The following is a 20,559-nucleotide window of genomic DNA, read 5'->3' as shown; positions in this document are numbered from 1 at the left end:
GTCTGACTATGTATTGTAAAATATAGAATATATGCATTATAAAACACTATGTTTAAAAATATCCTTTATTTAAAAAATATGAATTTTCTTAAATTAAATTATTAAAAAAACTAATTAAGCTTTCAATATAGAAATTATTAAATGAACTAATTTCAAAAATCATTGAGTGCTTAAAAATACATTTCACTAAAAAAAAGTTTTAACATTTACAATGTTAAATTCAACCATCCATATTCTGATGGCACTGATTTCCATAAAAATCCACTTAATGCTCTCTCAGAGCAGACCTATGTGATCGTGTGTCTTTCTTTTGATTCATTTGTTCTTATTTGTCTTCACTGTTCTCACCATTGCCGCCTTCAGATCAGTCAGTTAAGGGTAAGAAATGGTGACATCTCAAAACCATCCATGTCGTGTGTTAACATGTTTTTACGCGTACGTTCTTCCTTATGAGAAGCTCTTCATGGAATATTGTTGTGTTTGCCCTCAGAGCGTTGCTTGTCCCTTTTTGATCGATCCATCATCTCGAGCGACAGAATGGCTCTGCACACATTTGAAAGAACATCGCTTAGAGGTTATCAACCAACAGGTAGCATCAATTAGATCCATCCGTTCATATATTTACTGTAATCTGTAGTACAAATGTTAATTATTCATCTTCATACAGGATAGCAACTTCATGACCGCTGTGGAACTGGCAGTACGTTTTGGAAAAACCCTGGTCATCCAAGAGATGGACAGAGTAGAACCTGTGCTTTACCCATTGTTGAGGAGGGACCTCATTGCACAAGGTAGGTGCACAGAAACACATGGAAGTCCCATTTTATTGAGTTTGTCTGTACAGTAGTTTTTACTGTTGAAATTGATAATTTGAATCAAATGTCCTGTATCAAAATATTAAAGACAGAATTGAGATCTGAACTGCGTGTAAACATTGAATAAATCTGCAAATATGGTGGAAATAACATTTAGTTTTTGCTATTAAGATATTGTTGTTATTTTAGGACCCTTCTTTTCTGAAACTTTCCAGCCTTTGTGAGATCAAAGTTAAACCATAAAAGACAGAAATGTTTCTGAAAATAAAATGTATGCATCTCATTTAATCATCATACGTAGGGCTGCTCTACAGTGAAGAAGTGTATCAATTGGATCAAATGTTTTTTGTTCATAGAATACAAGAACATATTGCAATGGCATTTAAACAACTGTATGTTACCATCTACAGGTCCTAGATATGTGGTCCAGATCGGTGACAAACTCATTGATTATAATGAGGACTTTCGTCTTTTCCTGGCCACACGGAATCCCTCCCCCTTCATCCCGCCTGACGCTTCTTCAGTCGTCACAGAAGTCAATTTTACCACCACCAGGGCAGGATTAAGAGGACAGGTACTCAAAGAGTCACATTGTTTGATTTAAACACCGCTTGAACAAACGAGGATCCTAAGAAATCAATCAATCCAGCATCATGTTACATTAAAAATAATAAACAAACACAATAAAATAAATGTAAGCATGAAGTAAATGTAAGTGACTGTGAAATACAAAAGTATATGAGCCTGAAATAATGAGAATTTATCTTGGCTCCTTTTAAACTCTATTATCTAGTTGGAAATTGTTTTATTACAGTAGAACATTTTTTGATTACAGTTGAATAGTGTTTGATTAGAGTCAAAATTAGTTTAATTACAGTTGGTAGAAGACATTTTATGATATTATTTTAAAACGTTGAATATTCTGAAACTGATACAAAGAATAACAAATAAACACGTATGAATATGTTTTAATATAGTAAAATATACTGTATATAGTAAAAATGTATTTATATTGTGCCAAGATGAAGCAACAAATTGCCTCGTATTTAGTCAAATATTTAAGCTATTCCTGCATGTTTTCCTTTATAGAACACTTTTTTTTTCTCTTGTGCGTCGTGTAGAATTGTATTCTAAACTGTGTGTGAATATTAATGCAACAGTGTCGTACATCTCTCATATTCGTCTGTAGCTTCTGGCGTTGACCATCCAGCAAGAAAAACCTGAATTGGAGACGGAGAAGACACGATTGCTGCAACAAGAGGAGGAGAAGAAGATACAGCTGGCTCAGTTGGAAGAGTCTTTGTTGGAGGTTCAGTTCAATCATAATTCACTGGTCAACGCACGTAATGAAAATCTTATCCTAATGGCACATGAAAGTATATTTTCCAATTAAAACCAGATGGATTTCAGCATCAACCTGACGGTGGATCAAGCCTAGGCTTTAATCCGAGGAACTACTGACCCTCACTCAGGATGTGATGGTATTGTCAGTGTTCCTCCGGTGGTAGACATGCAATTATTCTTGGGCTGTACAGGCATATTGGACCTGACACTTCCACGCTCCACTGATTTCTCATCTATTTCATTTGAATTTATTTAAATTCCTATAAGCAGGTTTCTGAGGTTCCACCTGAGTGATATGTTGAGGCAATTTAAACGTCATCATTCCAAGAAAAGTGACTTAAATAATCAATATTTGAAGTCAATATAATTGTTCTTCCTACTTTTAGTATTATTTCCTCAGGCTTACTTGTGATGATCTGCCTTTTTTTTCAGACTCTGGCTACAGCTCAGGGCAATATCCTGGAGAACAGAGAGCTAATCGACAGTCTGAACCAGACAAAGGCAAGCAGTGCATTGATCCAGGAGTCACTGCTGGAGTCACACAGACTGCAGGCATCTCTGGACCAGGTATTTCACATGCAAAAAAATCAGTTTCTGTCTCAATAAACCATACGTGAACTTCTGCAAATAGTGTCTGAAAAGTATTTTCTTTGCAACAAATATTACAATATATTCTCATGATTAATTCAAAGTGTGTCTTGTTCTGCTCCATTCATTTATTATGATGTACAATTTGTTGTGTAAGACCAAAGTTAACACTGAAACCGACTGTTTGAGCATTTCTAACAAAAATAATTGTATAATTTAATCAACATTTATAGCTGTTAGATTTTGCATATTATAATAGCTGCATTGCGTTATATGTTTGGCCTCTAGGGCGCAGTGTTTCCTCAGAACTACAACATTACCCATACACTATATTTTTAAATTGCAGTTTAAAACATGTTTTTTCCCAGAAGGATATATTTCTGTGTCGTCCATGTATGCAGTACTTTTCCTTAAAGAATCCATCAAATATCCTGTCCTCTCCTGCACTTTCTTGATTCTCCTTTTTTGGTTTTTCTTTCACAGGAGAGGGATGCTTTCTTGCCTCTTGCAGCGAGCGCCAGCAAAATGTATTTTGTCATCACAGAACTGTCAAGGATCAACAACATGTATCGCTTCAGTCTCGCATCGTTTCTTCGCCTCTTCCAAAGGGCCCTTCTCGCCAAAAAGGTGACATATTTTCTAGTTAAAAAATATATTGCTTTTTCCTCAACACTGGCGCAACAACAAACGGAAACCATTAAGCTCCTCCAACTTGTTTCTGTTGCCAAGTGACTGTTTAAGATGAAGAGCCCAGTCATCCAGCATATTTTCAGTGCAGAGCGGCTACAGTTGAAGGGATTTGGACATCATTTGAGAATCCCTTCCTTTCTTTGTCCAATTGTCTTTTCCTCCAGAGTACAAAAGATGAACAGATTGAGCTTAACAATGACCTGAATCATCCAAAAAACAAGTCATTCATAGCTTAAGATGCCTAAACTATGAAAACCTAAGCAAGGACAGTGAAAACAAACAAACAAACCTCAAAGATAACATTTTCTTTAAAATCATACAATTATCTTTACTACTAATAAATACATAAAAAAAACGCGTACTCTTCCCGGGGCATTGGAGAGAGAGTGGGCGGATGAAATGGAAACTCAAGTTAGTCAGGTCAGGGTCACTGGGTTGGTGGGTTGGCACGGCAGGCCCCGTCCAAAGTTTTAAATCTTGATTAAGAGGGGGAAGAAGTCCAGATAGAGACTAGGATCCTGGTTGTTCATATTCCTCGACCCCATATTACGTGGGGCGGACGGCAAAAAAAGTGACCTCTGATGTCGGTAATGGTCTCAATTTTTGGAACGTTACTGTGGCTGCACAGGCAGACACAAATTTTGAGAGGACACTGAACTTTGTCGTTGCAAGGTTTCGTTTGGTTGTCCCAGGTCGCCACCGCGAGGTCGCAAAGCTGGCATCAAAATTTGAAGCTAAGCGATTCAGAAAAGTAACCTTTGAACCCACTTGGCGGCAATTTTGACCCCAAATAGGCTTAGTATAAAAGCAGAGTAGTTGGGAAACTTTACATGTCTCCAAGAAAAATTCCAGCGCCTGGCTAATCTTTACTAACTAACTACTAACTAAAACAATGTCCACAGAAAAGGGGATACTCCGACCAGGGTGTAAGAGTGAGAGCACATACATTTCAGACTAATTCAAGGGGCGGCGTCTGCCGCAGCCATTATTTTTGCTTTACGGCCATTTTGCCCCCAATTGAAAAAGTTTAAGATCATTCAAAAAATTTGTTCACATATGTCCGTGTCTCTTACTCAGAAGACACGGTGAGGCCGCCAAGTCGGTGCGAAGTTTCGTCACATCTGTATAACTGTCAAGATCAAAACATTAGAAAGAAAATGCTATTTAAAATATAGTTAACAACACACTGAAATTGCTCCTCCTTCATCAACCTCAGCACTGGCCCAGGGTCAAGCACTGAGACCCCTCCTGTCCACCCTGCAGATACACGATGACCGAAGCTGGAGCTGTTACATGCAGAGGGAGGACAAGCAGCATTTAAAAACTAAACCAAAAACTCACCCATTCCATCTCTCAGACCAACCATAACCCATGTTCACTTTCACTGCTACTTCCCCCTTTTAATCATCAATCATTTTATGCTTTGGTTTTTACTATTTGCTTTTATTTTATTATGTGATTTGATTGATCCTTTTATCTATACCTATAAGTGTCCTTGTGAGTCCTAAAATTCATTATTATTATTAATATTATCTAAAACACAGACCTTTGACTATATTTATGTGGCCCCCATGAGGTCAAAGATCGTGTAAAACCCTTATTAATATTATTACTACAATACTGGTTCAACTATAAATATAACTGCAGGGTTTTTGTTTTAAGATTTTTCCTAAATTTTGTTTTAAAAAACTGCGAGATAAAATCCTTTTAGCATATTTAGCTTGATTTCATTTTGTTTTTTGCTAGGTTTTTATTTGTTTTGCCAATTATTCATAGTCATTTATTGTTTGTTTTAAGGCCTCTAGAGCAGCCACATGTAGTCACCAGAAAATGTATTTTCTTATTGCACCTTATTATTACCGATTAATTGAAAATGTTAGTGTAGACATATTTATATTGCATTGTTTGCTTGTGCAGTCAAGAGGCCTCTGACATACATTTAGCTCCTTTATTACTTGAATGACATTAATCATCCCTTTAGAATGCCGTGACTTCCTTTAAACATGATAGATGTACTTGTTTCAAAGATGGTAGACACTTCAGGACCGATGATTTGGCGGCAGGTTCTGAATGTGCAATCACTGTCGCTATAAAGTAATCATCACTGTTTTGATGGGCAGGTGATAAGCCATTCAAACTCAATTATGTACGAGTAGTTTGTTCTTTAAAAATGTTATCCATTATTCTTGCTGAAGGTGAACATCAGTAATTTTATAAAAAATAGAATGCGTTGCTCTTCTATTACCACTTCATCTTTTCCACCCCGGACCTCAATTTGTACTCCTTGGCTACAGCTTGGTGCAGGTTAGATTATGCATAAACCTGCTAAATGCCGTCCTGCTAACATTCTGAAGAAACATCTCGATGAAATGTTTGAACCAGAGACTTTATGCTGTCCAGCTTCACCTCGTCTTAACGTTCAATTGTTTTGTTCAAATGATTTTAGACACCCGAAAACACTGACGCCAGGATAAGTGCTTTGGAAGCAAGTTTGAAGACGATGGTGTACGAGTACGTCTGTCGGTCACTTTTCAAGGTAATTCTAACACAAACGCAGGCACGTTGACGGGGATCCTGTTTTTTATTATGTTATTTATTTGGCCGTTCTGTCTCTGTAGGCGGGATTATGCAGAAACTACAAAACTGAACTTTATGTAATCTGGATGAGGGTGTGGATTGTGTCCATCTCATCTTCAGGCTTTATGCTGCTTCTGCTTCTGTCTGCTTAGACCTCCACACAGATCTTCACTTTCAAAGAGCCTTTTAAGTCTTTTCATTCCTAAGACGGGGAAATATAACTGCCAGTAAAAAAGGCTTCCTCATAAAATGTGAAAAAAATATATCAATCTTTCTTTCGTTACAATCCACATCTGTCTATTTTTACAGCCACTAGATTAGAGTAGGACAAATCATTAGAACGTTTTTTTTTTTTAAAGATGATGATCAACCAAGATCATTCTGGAAATCTTAAAAAAGTGTGGGTGATCATGAAGCAAAGTCATGGTTGAAGCAGTGATGACAACACAGTCTGTCATTGTCTAGTCAAGATAGAGCAGCCATGTCTTATTCTTTTATTTGAGTACCTCCCTCCAAAATAAATTACGTGTTGATATGTTTATTCATATTTATGCACTTTCAAGCATTTCATTTTGAATAAAAGACTCCATGTCTTGTTACCATATGCATTAATTCACTTTTATTAGAGTCATGAAAATTTAACTTTATTTATTTTACATGAATTTATACTATAATCTATGTATTTTCTCTTTAAAATATGTGTGAATAACTGACTTCATTAACTGAATTTGTTTTTGTTGTATTAAATATGTTTCTTATCATATATAAAGTCTTTTAACTATTACATTTTTTTTTTTCATTCTGTCTAAGGCGGACCAGCTAATGTTTGCCATGCATTTTGTCAAAGGCATGTACCCTGAACTCTTCCAGGAAAATGTGAGTATTTGATTTCTTATCTGTGACACTCATACTAAATCTGGCTGTTTGTTTGTTGCAGGAATGGGAAGTCTTCACCGGCTCTATCGTGGGAGAAGTGTTCAAAAAAGAAGTATGGCGGAAGTTTTCTTCTCAGTCTGATCATCATTCTAAAAGTGTTGTGTACTCTAAATTCCACTGCAGGAGCTGCCATCTTGGATTGATCAGGAGCGACAAGGAGCGGTGGCCATTTTAAAAGTAAGGAGATGTTATTTATTATTTACCTCACGTACATTTAGGACATTAATATTGGTTAAAAATCATTTTTAATAGCATATATTTTATGGCTGCTTGACATTGTCTGTTTTATAACTGATATGCTGCAGTAGTTTTAGAGGCATAAAGATGAGTCGTATGATTCATTTTTATTTATTTATTTTAATTGTCCTATCAAAATAAATGTAAATGAGTTATGACAAAAAGATCATTTCTAATTTAGCTTATTTATCAATGATTTGAACTGCATGTTGCTGCTCACAAGAGTTAATAAAAACAAACAAATTGAATTCTTGTTGCTTGTCGCACTGACAGGCAACGTTCCCAGCCGTCTACCAGTCCATGTGTTTGACGGACTCTGACCTATGGCTGACCTTCTCACGGAGCTCACATTGTGAACACGACATCCCATCATCAATCGCCAAGAAGACAAGCAGCTTCCAGCAGGTGAGCCTCCCATGCTGAGAAAATGTATATATTTGTGTCTAGAAAACTAAACAAATATGGTGTTTATTTAAGCAATTATTGAGAGATGTAGTGCAAATAGTTGTACTGACCTGAAGCAGGTGGTTGTTAAACACACCTCTAAATGTTAACACTTGTCAGTCAGGGGAAAATAAAAACAACTTCTGCGCAAAACCCTTTACTGCTTGACACTTAATATTTTCATGTGATCACACTGCCTTCTCTGGCTTGAAACTAACTTTTTATATTTTAATGATCTTTTTTTTTTTTACATTCCTGTCATTTTGGGAACATTTTAGTTTCTATTTTCATGTATTATGAGGTAGAATTGTGTTATTTAAACTAAAGTCAAATATAAAAACACGCCAAATGTCTTCTGCTACATGTAGCTGTTCTTTAAGAATAATTATTTGTTAATTAAATGTTAATTTTAAGATTAAAGACTATTTGTGTTGAAACTCTTTCAGGATTAATGATTTGTTCCCCTTTGTGTTGTCTTTAGCTTCTATTGATCCAGGCTGTCAGACCTGATCGTTTGCAGAGCGCCATGACACTGTTTGTCTCACAGACTCTGGGTAAGTGTGTGTTTTTTCATTGCAAAAAAAGTGGTATTCTGATGCTCTTAAATCCTGTATATTTAATAAGAGAATGATGGATATTTATGTCTTTGGTTTTGTGTTCATTCACATTGAATACCAGTGATTTTATTTTAATTGCTGTATCTGGATCCTCAGACTAATTCGTAAATGTACAATGTTTTTTTTAACCCTTGTTTTATCTCTGGGTCAAGGTGACCCAATAGCCCGAAAAGAAATGTGTTTGAGGTATCCCTTGTGTGGAATTCTGTAGCCTGCTTATTCATGTCCAAGTTCGGCCGAGCAAGGATGTCCGTCTCTGAACAGTGTCAGATGTTGTCATGTTAATCACTGGGTTTACAAGATTGGTTAAGAAGCTCTTACGCGCTACCATCTTCGTGGCCAAGTCGCTGATAGCTTAAGAAGATCTTTCACTTAGAAGAAAGTCATAAACATAACAGACCCACACTTAACAGCCATCAAAGTGACCAAATGCTCAGTGAAGTATATCATCCACTTAACAATATAATAAAACAATGATCAATTAAGAAAATAAAACAACCAACTATTGAATTACATGTTTAAGTTTTCCACTGACATCGACATAAATTAGTTTTATGACTAAACCATTGAAAATGTAATAATCTTTAAAGTCACCTTTTTGCATTTACACTGCAATAAAGCAACATTCATGGATATGAGACTGAGAAGAAATATGTCTCAACCCGAATGATGCATTCAAGGGTGTAACAAAATGAGAAAACACACTATAACTAAATGGTCTCGACCCCATTAAACCAGCTAAAACATAAAATGTATGGGCTTTTTACAACTACAGCTAATAAAAAATATCCCCCACCCAGTGGCATTTCACAGATATCAAGAAAAAAGATGACATTAAACGCAGATACTGTAGGTTCCACATTATTACGGCTTTAACAAAGCCCACCAAGAGCTTCTTACTTTGGCTCGATCTTTAGGTTCTCATAAGAAGTCAGTTAAAAAAAGCATCCAGGAAAAAACCTTTATCTTAGCGCTCATTCTTAGACAAACTAATGTGAACTTTTTTTCAGTAAAACCACACAAAAATGCACAAAACATAACAATATAAATCACATTTTAATCCAAGCAGGGCAGAAAAATAATGCCAAATAACCCAACTACCTGTGGTAAAGTCTGGAACAGAATTCACCTAGATCTGTATCTTTATTCAAGATGTGTTTGAAGTAAAGTGTGCTCGATGGGGAAGATAAAAGCGATCTGGCTGTCGTGTGGTGACACGTGGTTCAAGTGCAGCTGTGGTAACAATAACCAATCATTTGAAGTCAGGTTCTCCCTCTGCGCTCGTTCTCGGCACATTCACAAACTCACACCGAGGCGGCGGTCGACGAAGTCGTTAGTTTATTGTACTTAATGAGCCCATTCACTGCGTCAAGATAATCCTAATGGCGTGTTAGCTTCCGACTGCCCTATCTGGGATGCAGCTAATTGGTGTCAGGTGAAACTAATATGCAGGTGATCACGGAGAGAGAGTTGAGCAAACATGTTCCTGCTGCTCACGCTCCTCAAATACAACAGATGCCTTTATTGTCGCGGTACACAACAGAGATGCAATTAGGATTTGACGATTCATATGGACCCCAATGACGCACCATGCGGTTTAAAAAATCTGAATTACAGGTTTCGAACTCGTGGCCTGGGAGCCAAATCTAGCCTGCCTAGACATTTTATTTGGCCGGCTGGATGGTTTTGTCAACAAAAGTAGATTCAAGTTCATGTCAGTGTTTAAGACAAGATAAGGGACATGTATGATGGATTTAAAGAGTTAAACTCATGTTGAAGGAAAGGATTTTGTTTGGTGAAGAAGGAAAACACAGAAGACAATATTAAAGTTAAACTTGTACTTCCTGTTAGGAAAATATTATAAAGTTTGACACCACTGATTTTTTTCCAAATTATCCACAGCAAATACAGCAATTTTTCATAAAAAATAATCAAAATAAAATCAGAATAAGAACAAAGAGAAATAAAGAGAAATAACAAGATGATACAATCTTAGTCTAAAGATAAAGATAAAGAACATAGATCAAAGAAAATAACAAAGAGAAAGGATACAAAGACTAACATAGAACAGAACATTAGGATAATTTAACTCCACTCCTGCCCCTGAACCCAGAATTGCACAATTTAATAGCCCGAGGAATGAATGAGTCCTTGAGTCTATTTGTTTTGCACCTGGGAAGGAGCTTTCGTGCACTCATGCTGCTTCTCTGCTCACTGATGACAGTGCTGATTTTCAAAGTATAAATTAAAAAATGAATATAATAAAAATGTGTCGCTTAATAATTTGTTTAATATAAATATGTTTATTTGGAAAACCTGGGTGATTTACTAAAAATAATGTCTCAGTCAAATGTTAGACTCTCTTGCGAGCAGCTGGTTATTAACAGTTTATTTGAATGATTAGATCATGGGGTTGAACACGGGGCTACGGATCCATTGAACTTCAGTTGTTTAGCGTCTGTTGCAGCAATTTCATGCTCTGACATCAGAGCACATCTCTTCTTCTTTGAGAATTGAGGTTAGTGTTTTTTCAAAGGAGGTTTTTTCATTTATATTTCAACCACGAGTGGAGCAGGATGGTCCTGAAGTAGCATCAGTCCATACAAAAGTGTTGTTGGACCATTGATCAGGAGTCCAGCAAGCATGTTTCCATAAAAGTAGATACAAAATAATCAATTATCATGTAGTTATGTGCTGTCATACCAGGACAATAAGTCAAGATTCTTGCAGCTCAAATCTCTGTGAGATTTGCAGACATTACAGTTTTCTTTTTTTGTAAGATATGAATCCTAATTTCCATCTGTGGACTGCCCAAGGGTGAGACGAATTAATCATTAAAAAAAAAAAAAAGGAAAAATCGTTCGGGTCACTTTATTCTACTTTAAACCTCCTGCAAAACGGTTGTCAAGTGAATTTTAGAGTGAAGGTGATGCAAGCCCTTCTGCCGTGAGGCTTTTACAACAGCCCGGAATGAAGATATTTAAGCAGTTATTATTTCATCAAAGAGCTTCAGAAACTGTGACTATTCTGAGGTGAACCTGTTTCTCTTTAACCCAGAAAAACCACGAGACACTCAAGTTTTTGTCTGCAAATGTCAAGCTCAATTACACTGAAATCCTTTGACCGTTTTATTTGCAGCCTCACTGAATGTATAATTGCCAAAGAGGAAATATTAGTCTGATTGTGATGTTGTCTTTTCTTATTTTAGAGGCTTCAATTATCGTTTCATCAAACACTCCCATCAGATTATTTTCCTTCAACATCACTTTTACTCTTATTGAAATTCCCTATAATTGCTGATGTTTTATCTGTGTTTCTGATCTAATATTAATCACTTAGATCAAATATGTCACCAACTTGAACATTAATCTACTTTAAATTCTAGTCAAACATCTGGTGGGCCACATTAAACGACTTGCTTCTCTGTGGTGGCAGAGTGGAAAGTTAAATCTTCTAATTGGCCCAAAAAAAACCACCTTGATAGGTAGGAAAGTAGAATGGCAATGAAAATAGAATCTGTTTATTGTCAAAAGGGCAACATTGTTGGGACAGTTCTGGACAATATTGTACGGTACACACAATAAGAAAAATGATATTTCAATAAGAATAATCAATAATTAAATAGGTGTAGAAAAATATAAATAAATAAAATAAGTAAGTAAGTTATTATTATTTTTAAAGCGCATTTCTAGACCAGGGTAACAAAGATCTTAACAATCAAAAACAATATACAGCTAAAATATATGCTTTAAAAGGTCAAGACAACATCAGACAAACACAGGAGTCCTAGAAAATCAGGGAAAAGCCTGCACAAATAAGAAAGTCTTAAGATGTTTCTTGAAGGAGTCAGTAGATCATCAAACACAGAGGGAGATGAAGATCATTCCAAAGCTAAGGAGCAACAGCCTGGAAGGATTTCTCTCCTCTGGTCCGGAAGTTATAGATTCTGATCAACAGACCTAAGAGCCCGATCTGGGGTGTAAGGCTGGATCAGATCACTGATGTAAGGAGGAGTCTGACCATGAATAGCTCTGAATATAAGAACCAGAATTTTAAGATTGATCCTGCAATAGCTGGTAGCCAGTGAAGAGTTTTAAGGATCTGGGAAATGTGAGTTCTTCTACTAGAGCTGGGCCCATTTCTCGCTGCAGAATTTTTCATTAACATCAGGCGAGACAGCTCCTTCTTGTTTAGACAACAATGAATGTAGAAATAAATAAAATAACAATATAAATGGATAAAAATCAATTTACAATATCAATATAGGATCAGTACTATGTTTAAAAAATATATTTTAAGGGTAATTATGAATGAGTAAAAATACTGTTACATTTAATATAAATTGTATTTAAATATATAGAAAACACATGTAAATATAAATTTAAAAAATATATTTATTGAAACCTTGTTTCAATAGAGTTTGTAACATTTTTTCCCTTTTTTTGTCAGAGACAAGATTCAAAACAACTATCAACAAGTTATAGTTAATGTATGTATTTTGAGTGAAGTAGTCATGAAGGATAATAAAATATAATATTCTGTTTTTTTTCCCACTATTTATACAAGTCTAAGTCCTTAATGTTCCAGAGGAATTTCCCGCAGGGATTACTGAAGTTTATCTAATCTAGTGTGGAAACATGCTACATCTTCATAATGAGTTGAAGGCAGTGGAAGGTCACTGAACATATTGAACTCCACGATAATGTGTGACTGAGGATGAAAAGTGTTGTTCAGGTTGATGACGTCCACTGATCTATACACTGTGTAACACGCAGAGTTTCATTGAATCATTGCCGGTCGCTGGACGAGCCTGACAACGGCATAAAATCAAGTTTATTTGTGTGTGTTTGGCTGTAAATCAGTATGCTAATGAGGCATAGTCTGTAATCCTCTTACAACTAATCTCACTCAATTCTCTGTCCAGGCATGGCCAGTGTTCACAAACATTGATGCTTGAATTCCACCACACACAGCTCCACTGTCATCTCTCTGTGCTTCATAAAAGTTCCTCATGTGTAAACATTCGTACGTGATTCCTCCTCTGAGCAGTCGCAAGATCTTCTGCTCATGTCGTGCTCTGGCTTTTGTGGCAGAAGAATATTTTCCTCTCTGGACTGGCCTCACAAATGCAGATGACCTCCCTCTGCTACCAAGTCACGTGTGTTCGCACATGTTCTGTCCTCTACACTTTTACAATGTAGCCGCACAGCTGTTTCTTCCTGTTCCCATGGCGATACAGCAAAGGTCGCTCTGAGATGTTGTCTTCGAAGACCTTGTGTGTGTGTGTCGGTGTGTCTGCGTATGTGTCGTGCGTCTCTGTGTGTGTGTCAGGGTTTTAGTGTGTATGTCTGTGTCTGTTTTTTCGTGTGTGTGTGTGTGTGTGTGTGTGTGTGTGTGTCAGTGTGTGTGTGTGTGTGTCAGTGTGTATGTCCGTATGCATGTATGTCAGTGTTTTAGTGTGTATGTGTGCGTTTGTCAGTGTGTGTCTGCGTGGGTGACAGAGTTTAAGTGTGTCTCAGTGTTTAAGTGTATCTGTGTGTTTTAGTGTGTCTTACTGTGTTGGAGTGTGCCTGTGTATGTGTGTTTGACTATGAATGTGATAGTGTGTGTATATTTAGTGTGTGTAAGGGGAGTGCGTGAGTGTTTATTGTCGTGAGTGTGCAAGATTGTGTGTGAGTTTGTGTGGGTTGTGTAGGTGTACACGTGTGTGTCAGTGTGTTTAGAAGTGTGTTTGTGGGTGTGTGCATATTTGTGTGTGTATAATTGTGTGTACAAGTTTGTATATGTGATTGTACGTTTGGTTACATGAGTGTTTGTGTGTGTGTGTGTGTACATTAGCGTGTATGAAGTGTGTTCTTCTATTGTGAAGATGAACGTGTATCATGACTTGTGTGTCTCTATAAATCTTGTCATCATAATCCATCTTAGATTAAAGAGAAACATCATGTGTTAAAATAAAGGAACACGAGGTGAACAGGTATAACCGGTCTATTGAATTCTGATGTCCTTCACTCAGTATGCACCGAGCATCCACCTTCTCCATCTTCCATCTTTGTCTGCCTCTCATTGGCTACTTTCTTCACCTTCCTCAAGCCCCTGAACTTTCTCCATCATTACCTTCCTCTCGTGCAGCTCATTCCTGACTTTGAATATCCCTCAACACCCCCTTACCCCCGTGTGGTTATGCCATTACAAGACATGAGTCTGGGAAGTAAACACTCAAACACCCGAGCGTCTCGTCCTCTCACGTGGTGATGTCTGCAGGTATGAAGGAGCTCTCCCCTCCCCCCCTCAACCTGCGGCGTCTGTACACGGAGACTGTGGAATGGGAGCCGGTGCTGATCATCATCTCTCCGGGGGCGGACCCTTCTCAGGAGCTGGTGGAGCTCGCTGCCGAAACTGTGGGGAGTGACCAGTACCACGAGGTGAAGACTGCAGAGTTTAACATAAACCTTTCTTAAAGGCATCATTTTTTTAAACCGAAAAAAAATCGTCATGTTAGCTTTGATTGAATTATCTGTTCAAATCTTATTTAAAGTCATGTCCACGGTTCTGTGGAGTTTGTCTGTCTTCCAAGTGTGAGCATGGGTTTACCCCTGGTACTCACAGCAAAAGGGTTGCACGTTTGCATCCTGGCTTAAACTTCCTCCTATACTCCAAATATCATACAGATGATCTGAGTGCACTCATCAGTATTAAATGGTTGAATTTATCATTTAAAATTTTAAGCCTCTGATTTTTGAATTCCATCATTTATATTTTGAGAAGTTGGACGTTTTTTGTTTTTTTGGGGGGAATAATTAAAAAATGATTTGTATATTTTTTAACACATAGGGTTTGATATGGCAGTAATTCAATTTTTTTTTTCTAAAATCATAATTTTTTAATGTGTAGCCTTTAAAATTCTGTATTGTCTGGTGGCAATGATATTCCAACATTTCTATATTGAATTTAAAAGGCTACAAATAACAAAATGTTGAATTTAGATGTATTATTATTATTATTATTATTCACATCATCACTATTGGAATTATTATTTTAAACACTATACAACAGAATGTATTTTATGTTTTGTTTTGTTTTTAATAAAAAAAAAAACAGTGGTATAAAATAATTAAATATAACATTTTGTATACATTTTAGTTTAATTGACATCATCAAGAAAAATGCTTTATTTGAAAAACATTATAGCCGCTATTTAAGTTACAAGAAGAGTCGCATTCAGCAGAGATAAAAGAGGGAAAAAATGAGGAATAAAGATTAAAAAAAACACAAATATTAAATCAAATTCTTGCCAGAACTCTTTATTGTTTATTCTGAGCTACTTGTTTTGACTGTGTCTGACCTGTTTTTAAATTTGTAATTTGATTTAATTTGCATACAGAATAAACACAATTTAAAATTGTTGCATGAGAGCATAACATTCTGGAATTACTTTGACAATTTAGTCGTTCTAGCTCATGATGTTACATTTCTGTTCTTTTTTTTATTTAATTTTCTATCTTCGTCCATCTAAATCAGATTCATTACAAGTCACATGACTCAATAAAGAAGCCCAACAGTGTTAAGAGTATTCCTCCACTGAGACGCAGATGTAGTTTCCAAGTCTAATCAGATAAATGAATAAGAAAAACACTCCAGAAAGGAGGTAAATTGCTCTAACTCTAACTCTAATCTTCTTTGTCTGTGCAGGTCTCCATGGGTCAGGGACAGGCTGATGTGGCTTTGGCTGCACTCAGAGACTGTGCCAGAGACGGAGACTGGCTTTGCTTAAAAAACCTTCACCTTGTCACAGCATGGTTGCCGGTTCTAGAAAAAGTAAGTTGGACTCAGGGGGGGAATCAGACCTAAAGCAGGTCTTAAAAAAATAAAATAAATGGTATCTTTTTTGTTTCTTACCAAAGAATAAAATCGCTCAATAAATAGTTGATTATGTTGATGATTTTGATAAAGATGGCAAATACCAAACATGGCAACACATCGTTTGTACTCATATGAGACAACTGCTTGGTTCTTTTTATTTGTTCATTCGTTCATTCATTAGACTTTTGGTACATTTTAAAATCTGTTTTTAGCGCCCCCTCTGGTCGCACATAAAAATGGACATCTCGTTGTCAGAGCCATCGCATTGACTTCCATAGTGAACACAAGTGAAAATAAAGAGGAATCGACGAGTAGATGAGTTTTTGCTTCATATGATAAAAACGACAACGTGATTATCGGAGAGATTTGCAGCTGAACTTCTATGAAGTCAATGTAGATGACGCCGAAATGTTGGACCGCGTCTTCAACACTAGTTTTGTTATGGTCATCATTGATGGAATACTTAACACACAAGTTAAGTGTGAAGTTAAGTGTTGATTTCCTAAAATGTGTGTGTGTGTGTGTGCTTGGCTGTTCCTTTTTTTTGAGTGTGTGCATCTATAAATATTATTTATATTTTAATATAAATATTAAAACCTGAAACACTGGTGATTGCTCCTGATGATAAGGTTACAGGGTTGAGTCAGTACTTGAGTGACTTAGGTCAGTCTGTCAAACTGAGCCTGAGAAACCTGGGTGTTGTATTTGATAAAGACATGTCTCTTGTTCGACACTGCAGAAAACTGACCAGAAACTGTTTCCTTCAACTGAGAAAAATCTCTAAACTTAGGAAAATGTTGTCGGAACATGATCTGGAGCTTGTTATCCATGCGTTTGTGTCTTCTCGTTTAAACTATTGTAACAGTTTATTTTCATGTCTTAACAAGAAGGAGTTGTCTCGCCTGCAGTTAATACAAATTCTGCAGCAATAATTCTGACTCTCTCTAGTAGAAGAACTCACATTTCTCTGATCCTTAAAACTCTTCACTGGCTTCCAGTTTCTTTCAGGATCAATTTTAAAATTCTGGTTCTTACTTTCAGAGCTATTCATGGTCAGGCTCCTCCTTACATCACTGATCTGATCCAGCCTTACACCCCAGCTCGGGCTCTGAGGTCTGTGGATCAGAATCTACTTATGGTTCCACGCACACGGCTCAGGACCAGAGGAGAGAAATCTTTTCAGGCTGTTGCTCCTAAGCTTTGGAACGATCTTCCTCTCCCTCTGTGTTTGATGGATCTACTGACTCCTTTAAGAAACATCTTAAGACGTTTCTATTTGTTCAGGCTTTTCCTTGATTTTCTGGAACTCCTGTGTTGTTCTCAGTTTTATCTTAATCTTTAAAGTATATACTTTATTGAATATTGTTTTGATTGTTTAAGCGCTTTGTGACCCTGGTCTCGAAAAGCGCTATATAAATAAATATTACTTACTTACTTACTTACTTACTTACTTACTTACTTACTTACTTACTATACTGGCATGTGAGTGTTGAGTACATGTGCGTATGTGTCTACATATGTGTGTTTTTGCGTGTATACCTGCATGCGTGTGTGTACATGTATACTTGTGTATATACATACATATGTTTGTGCGTGTATGTGGGTGTGTTTATTTATGTGTGTGTTTTTGCATGTATGCTTGCATGCGTGTGTGTACACCTATACATGTGTATATACATACATATGTTTGTGCGTGTATGTGGGTGTTTGCATGAACATTTGCGTATAAATGTGCGTGATGTGTGCGTGTATTTTGTGTTCATATATATGTGTGTGTCTTGAAAGTAAGCGACATCTTTTTTTGTCATGTTGAGTCAGTCGTCTCAGCGTGTGACCTTCACCTCAGGTCACAGTTGGTGTCTCAATTTTCTGCCTCTTGTTTGACAGACTGCCCTCCAGTTGTTCATTTTCTGAGCGTAAACCTTTAACCTTTCCGTATTTTTCAAGACCCAAAACAGGTCGTCCGTCTTTGTTGTACGCAGCAACTGTTTAAGTCGGAGTCTCAGCAGTCAAGCTTGAAATTAAAACCCTCCACAAACGCAAGTGAGCAGAAAAGAAAGAAAAGATCCCGGTTGTGTGTTGTTTCTGATATAGTGTTTTATATACACCCGTGTTCTTCTCTGGCCCAACATCCATCTGTACTTGGTTTAATGAAAAGAAAAATATTTTTGGACATAATTGCTTCCCTCTGTCAGAACACTGCAGTTTTTAGTTGCTCATTATTCTGCTTGTGTGCATATTTTCAAATACTGTTATTGCTTCATGGGGAATGACATGGTATCACTTAAGGGCACACACACACACACACACACACACAGTCATGCGTTCCTTTCTTCGAGGAACGTCAGGCCTTTGATTTTCCGTGATCATGTGTGTTTCAATGGCGTTGAATTGGGTGCTTCAAATGAGGCAGAAAGACATTGATTAGAAATCAGTGTTCTGTGTGTTCTTGGGTCGAAGTGCCCAATCAGCTGACTGAGAAGCCTTAAGGTGTCGACGTGCTTTTTTTTCAGCCTTTGAACAGCAGAGAAATGATTGGACGAGAAATGCACTGTGGCACTAATGTGAAAAGTGTTCAGTGCAGCAATAAGTAAGGCGTGTCGGTCCAATCAAATCAGCAGAATTGTTGCTCTGAACATGGGAGTCACTCAGTGAAGTTTTAAAAGAAATGTTGAACAGATAAATTATATAATAATAATAATAATAATATAATAATATTATTATTAAAAAATAATATAACTTGTACATTCTCTGCTTATTCAAGTGATTATATAAATATTTCATGATATGTAGGTTACATTTGTTGCCCTTCATTTTATATATATATAATTCCTTGGTTGTTTTAAAATTTTAAAACATAAAGAGAGTGACAGATGTTTAAAAGCTTGGTAAAACCAGGATTAAAGTGTATTTCGCCAACATTCATCCACAGAATTCTATCCATTTTTGAGGTTTAGCGCTAACAGACAATCATGTGACGCTGATGATCCCACTCTTTGGCAGAGGTTACTAAATATAACAACACTAACCTTATCTTTAGATGCTCTAACAACTGCTGGAGTAACTCACTTTATCGTTTATAATACAATAAGATGTACTTTTGTTATGTATGATTTGTCCTGAATTCTCTGTTTGACAAGATGTACCTTCTTACCTTTACAGGAGTTAAATGTCCTTCGTCCAAAGAGCAGCTTCCGTCTCTGGCTGACTGCTGAGGTTCATCCAAGATTTCCTCCCATTCTGCTTCAGTCCAGCCTTAAACTGACATATGAGGTAATCACACACATTCTTGAATACATACAGTACATACATGCATAGATTCCACCACACATACAAACACATAATAGACAAATGCATAGATACACACCTGCACACAATGATAAAGATACACAGACTCACATTGACACATACAAAGATACACACAGACACACACTTAGTTACACACACATAGTTACACTCGACACGTACATAGATGCAGGCTGACGCAAAACACACAGATACAGGTACGCACAGGCTTACGCACGCACAGGCAAATACATAGATACGCACACACACTCATACATAGTTACATACATACGCACACAGACATACATAAATAGAGACAGACGCACACACACACAGATACATACACCCACGCACAGAAATATAAATAGATACATACATACTGTAGATACACACATTCACATACATACACAATAGATACCACACCTACACACACACACATACACATTCACGCACAGAAATATAAATAAATGCATACATAGATACACACATGCACATACATACACAACAGATACCACACCTACACACACACACATACACATTCACGCACAGAAATATAAATAGATGCATACATAGATACACACATGCACATACATACACAATAGATACCACACCTACACACACACACATACACATTCACGCACAGAAATATAAATAGATGCATACATAGATACACACATGCACATACATACACAACAGATACCACACCTACACATACACACATACACATTCACGCACAGAACTATAAATAGATGCATACATAGATACACACATGCACATACATACACAATAGATACCACACCTACACACACACACATACACACTCACACACAGAACTATAAATAGATGCATAAATAGATACAAACATGCACATACATACACAATAGGTACCACTCCTACACACACACACATACACATTCACGCACAGAAATATAAATAGATGCATAAATAGATACACACATGCACATACATACACGATAGATACCACACCTACACACACACACATACACACTCACACACAGAACTATAAATAGATGCATACATAGATACACACATGCACATACATACACAACAGATACCACACCTACACACACACACATACACATTCACGCACAGAAATATAAATAGATGCATACATAGATACACACATGCACATACATACACAA

General features: G+C 36.8%; 1 protein-coding gene across 1 annotated transcript in view; it reads left to right on the top strand.

Annotated features, from left to right (window-relative positions):
* The window catches only part of dync2h1 (dynein cytoplasmic 2 heavy chain 1), a 77,029-nt gene that overhangs the window by 33,652 nt on the left and 22,818 nt on the right, over positions 1–20,559 (top strand). Inside the window, exons 69-83 of the mRNA XM_087796453.1 lie at positions 491–589; positions 668–791; positions 1,226–1,389; positions 2,005–2,124; positions 2,592–2,726; positions 3,231–3,374; positions 5,884–5,973; positions 6,825–6,890; positions 6,952–7,002; positions 7,074–7,127; positions 7,461–7,592; positions 8,113–8,185; positions 14,513–14,673; positions 15,941–16,066; positions 19,274–19,384. Of these exons, the coding sequence (XP_087652579.1) occupies positions 491–589; positions 668–791; positions 1,226–1,389; positions 2,005–2,124; positions 2,592–2,726; positions 3,231–3,374; positions 5,884–5,973; positions 6,825–6,890; positions 6,952–7,002; positions 7,074–7,127; positions 7,461–7,592; positions 8,113–8,185; positions 14,513–14,673; positions 15,941–16,066; positions 19,274–19,384 (1,650 nt within the window). The remainder of the gene's footprint in view (positions 1–490; positions 590–667; positions 792–1,225; positions 1,390–2,004; positions 2,125–2,591; positions 2,727–3,230; positions 3,375–5,883; positions 5,974–6,824; positions 6,891–6,951; positions 7,003–7,073; positions 7,128–7,460; positions 7,593–8,112; positions 8,186–14,512; positions 14,674–15,940; positions 16,067–19,273; positions 19,385–20,559) is intronic.

This window comes from Callionymus lyra, chromosome 7, assembly GCF_982586985.1.
Source record: "Callionymus lyra chromosome 7, fCalLyr1.hap1.1, whole genome shotgun sequence".
Taxonomy (NCBI): domain Eukaryota; kingdom Metazoa; phylum Chordata; class Actinopteri; order Syngnathiformes; family Callionymidae; genus Callionymus; species Callionymus lyra.
This window is presented reverse-complemented; position numbering and strand designations above follow the sequence as displayed.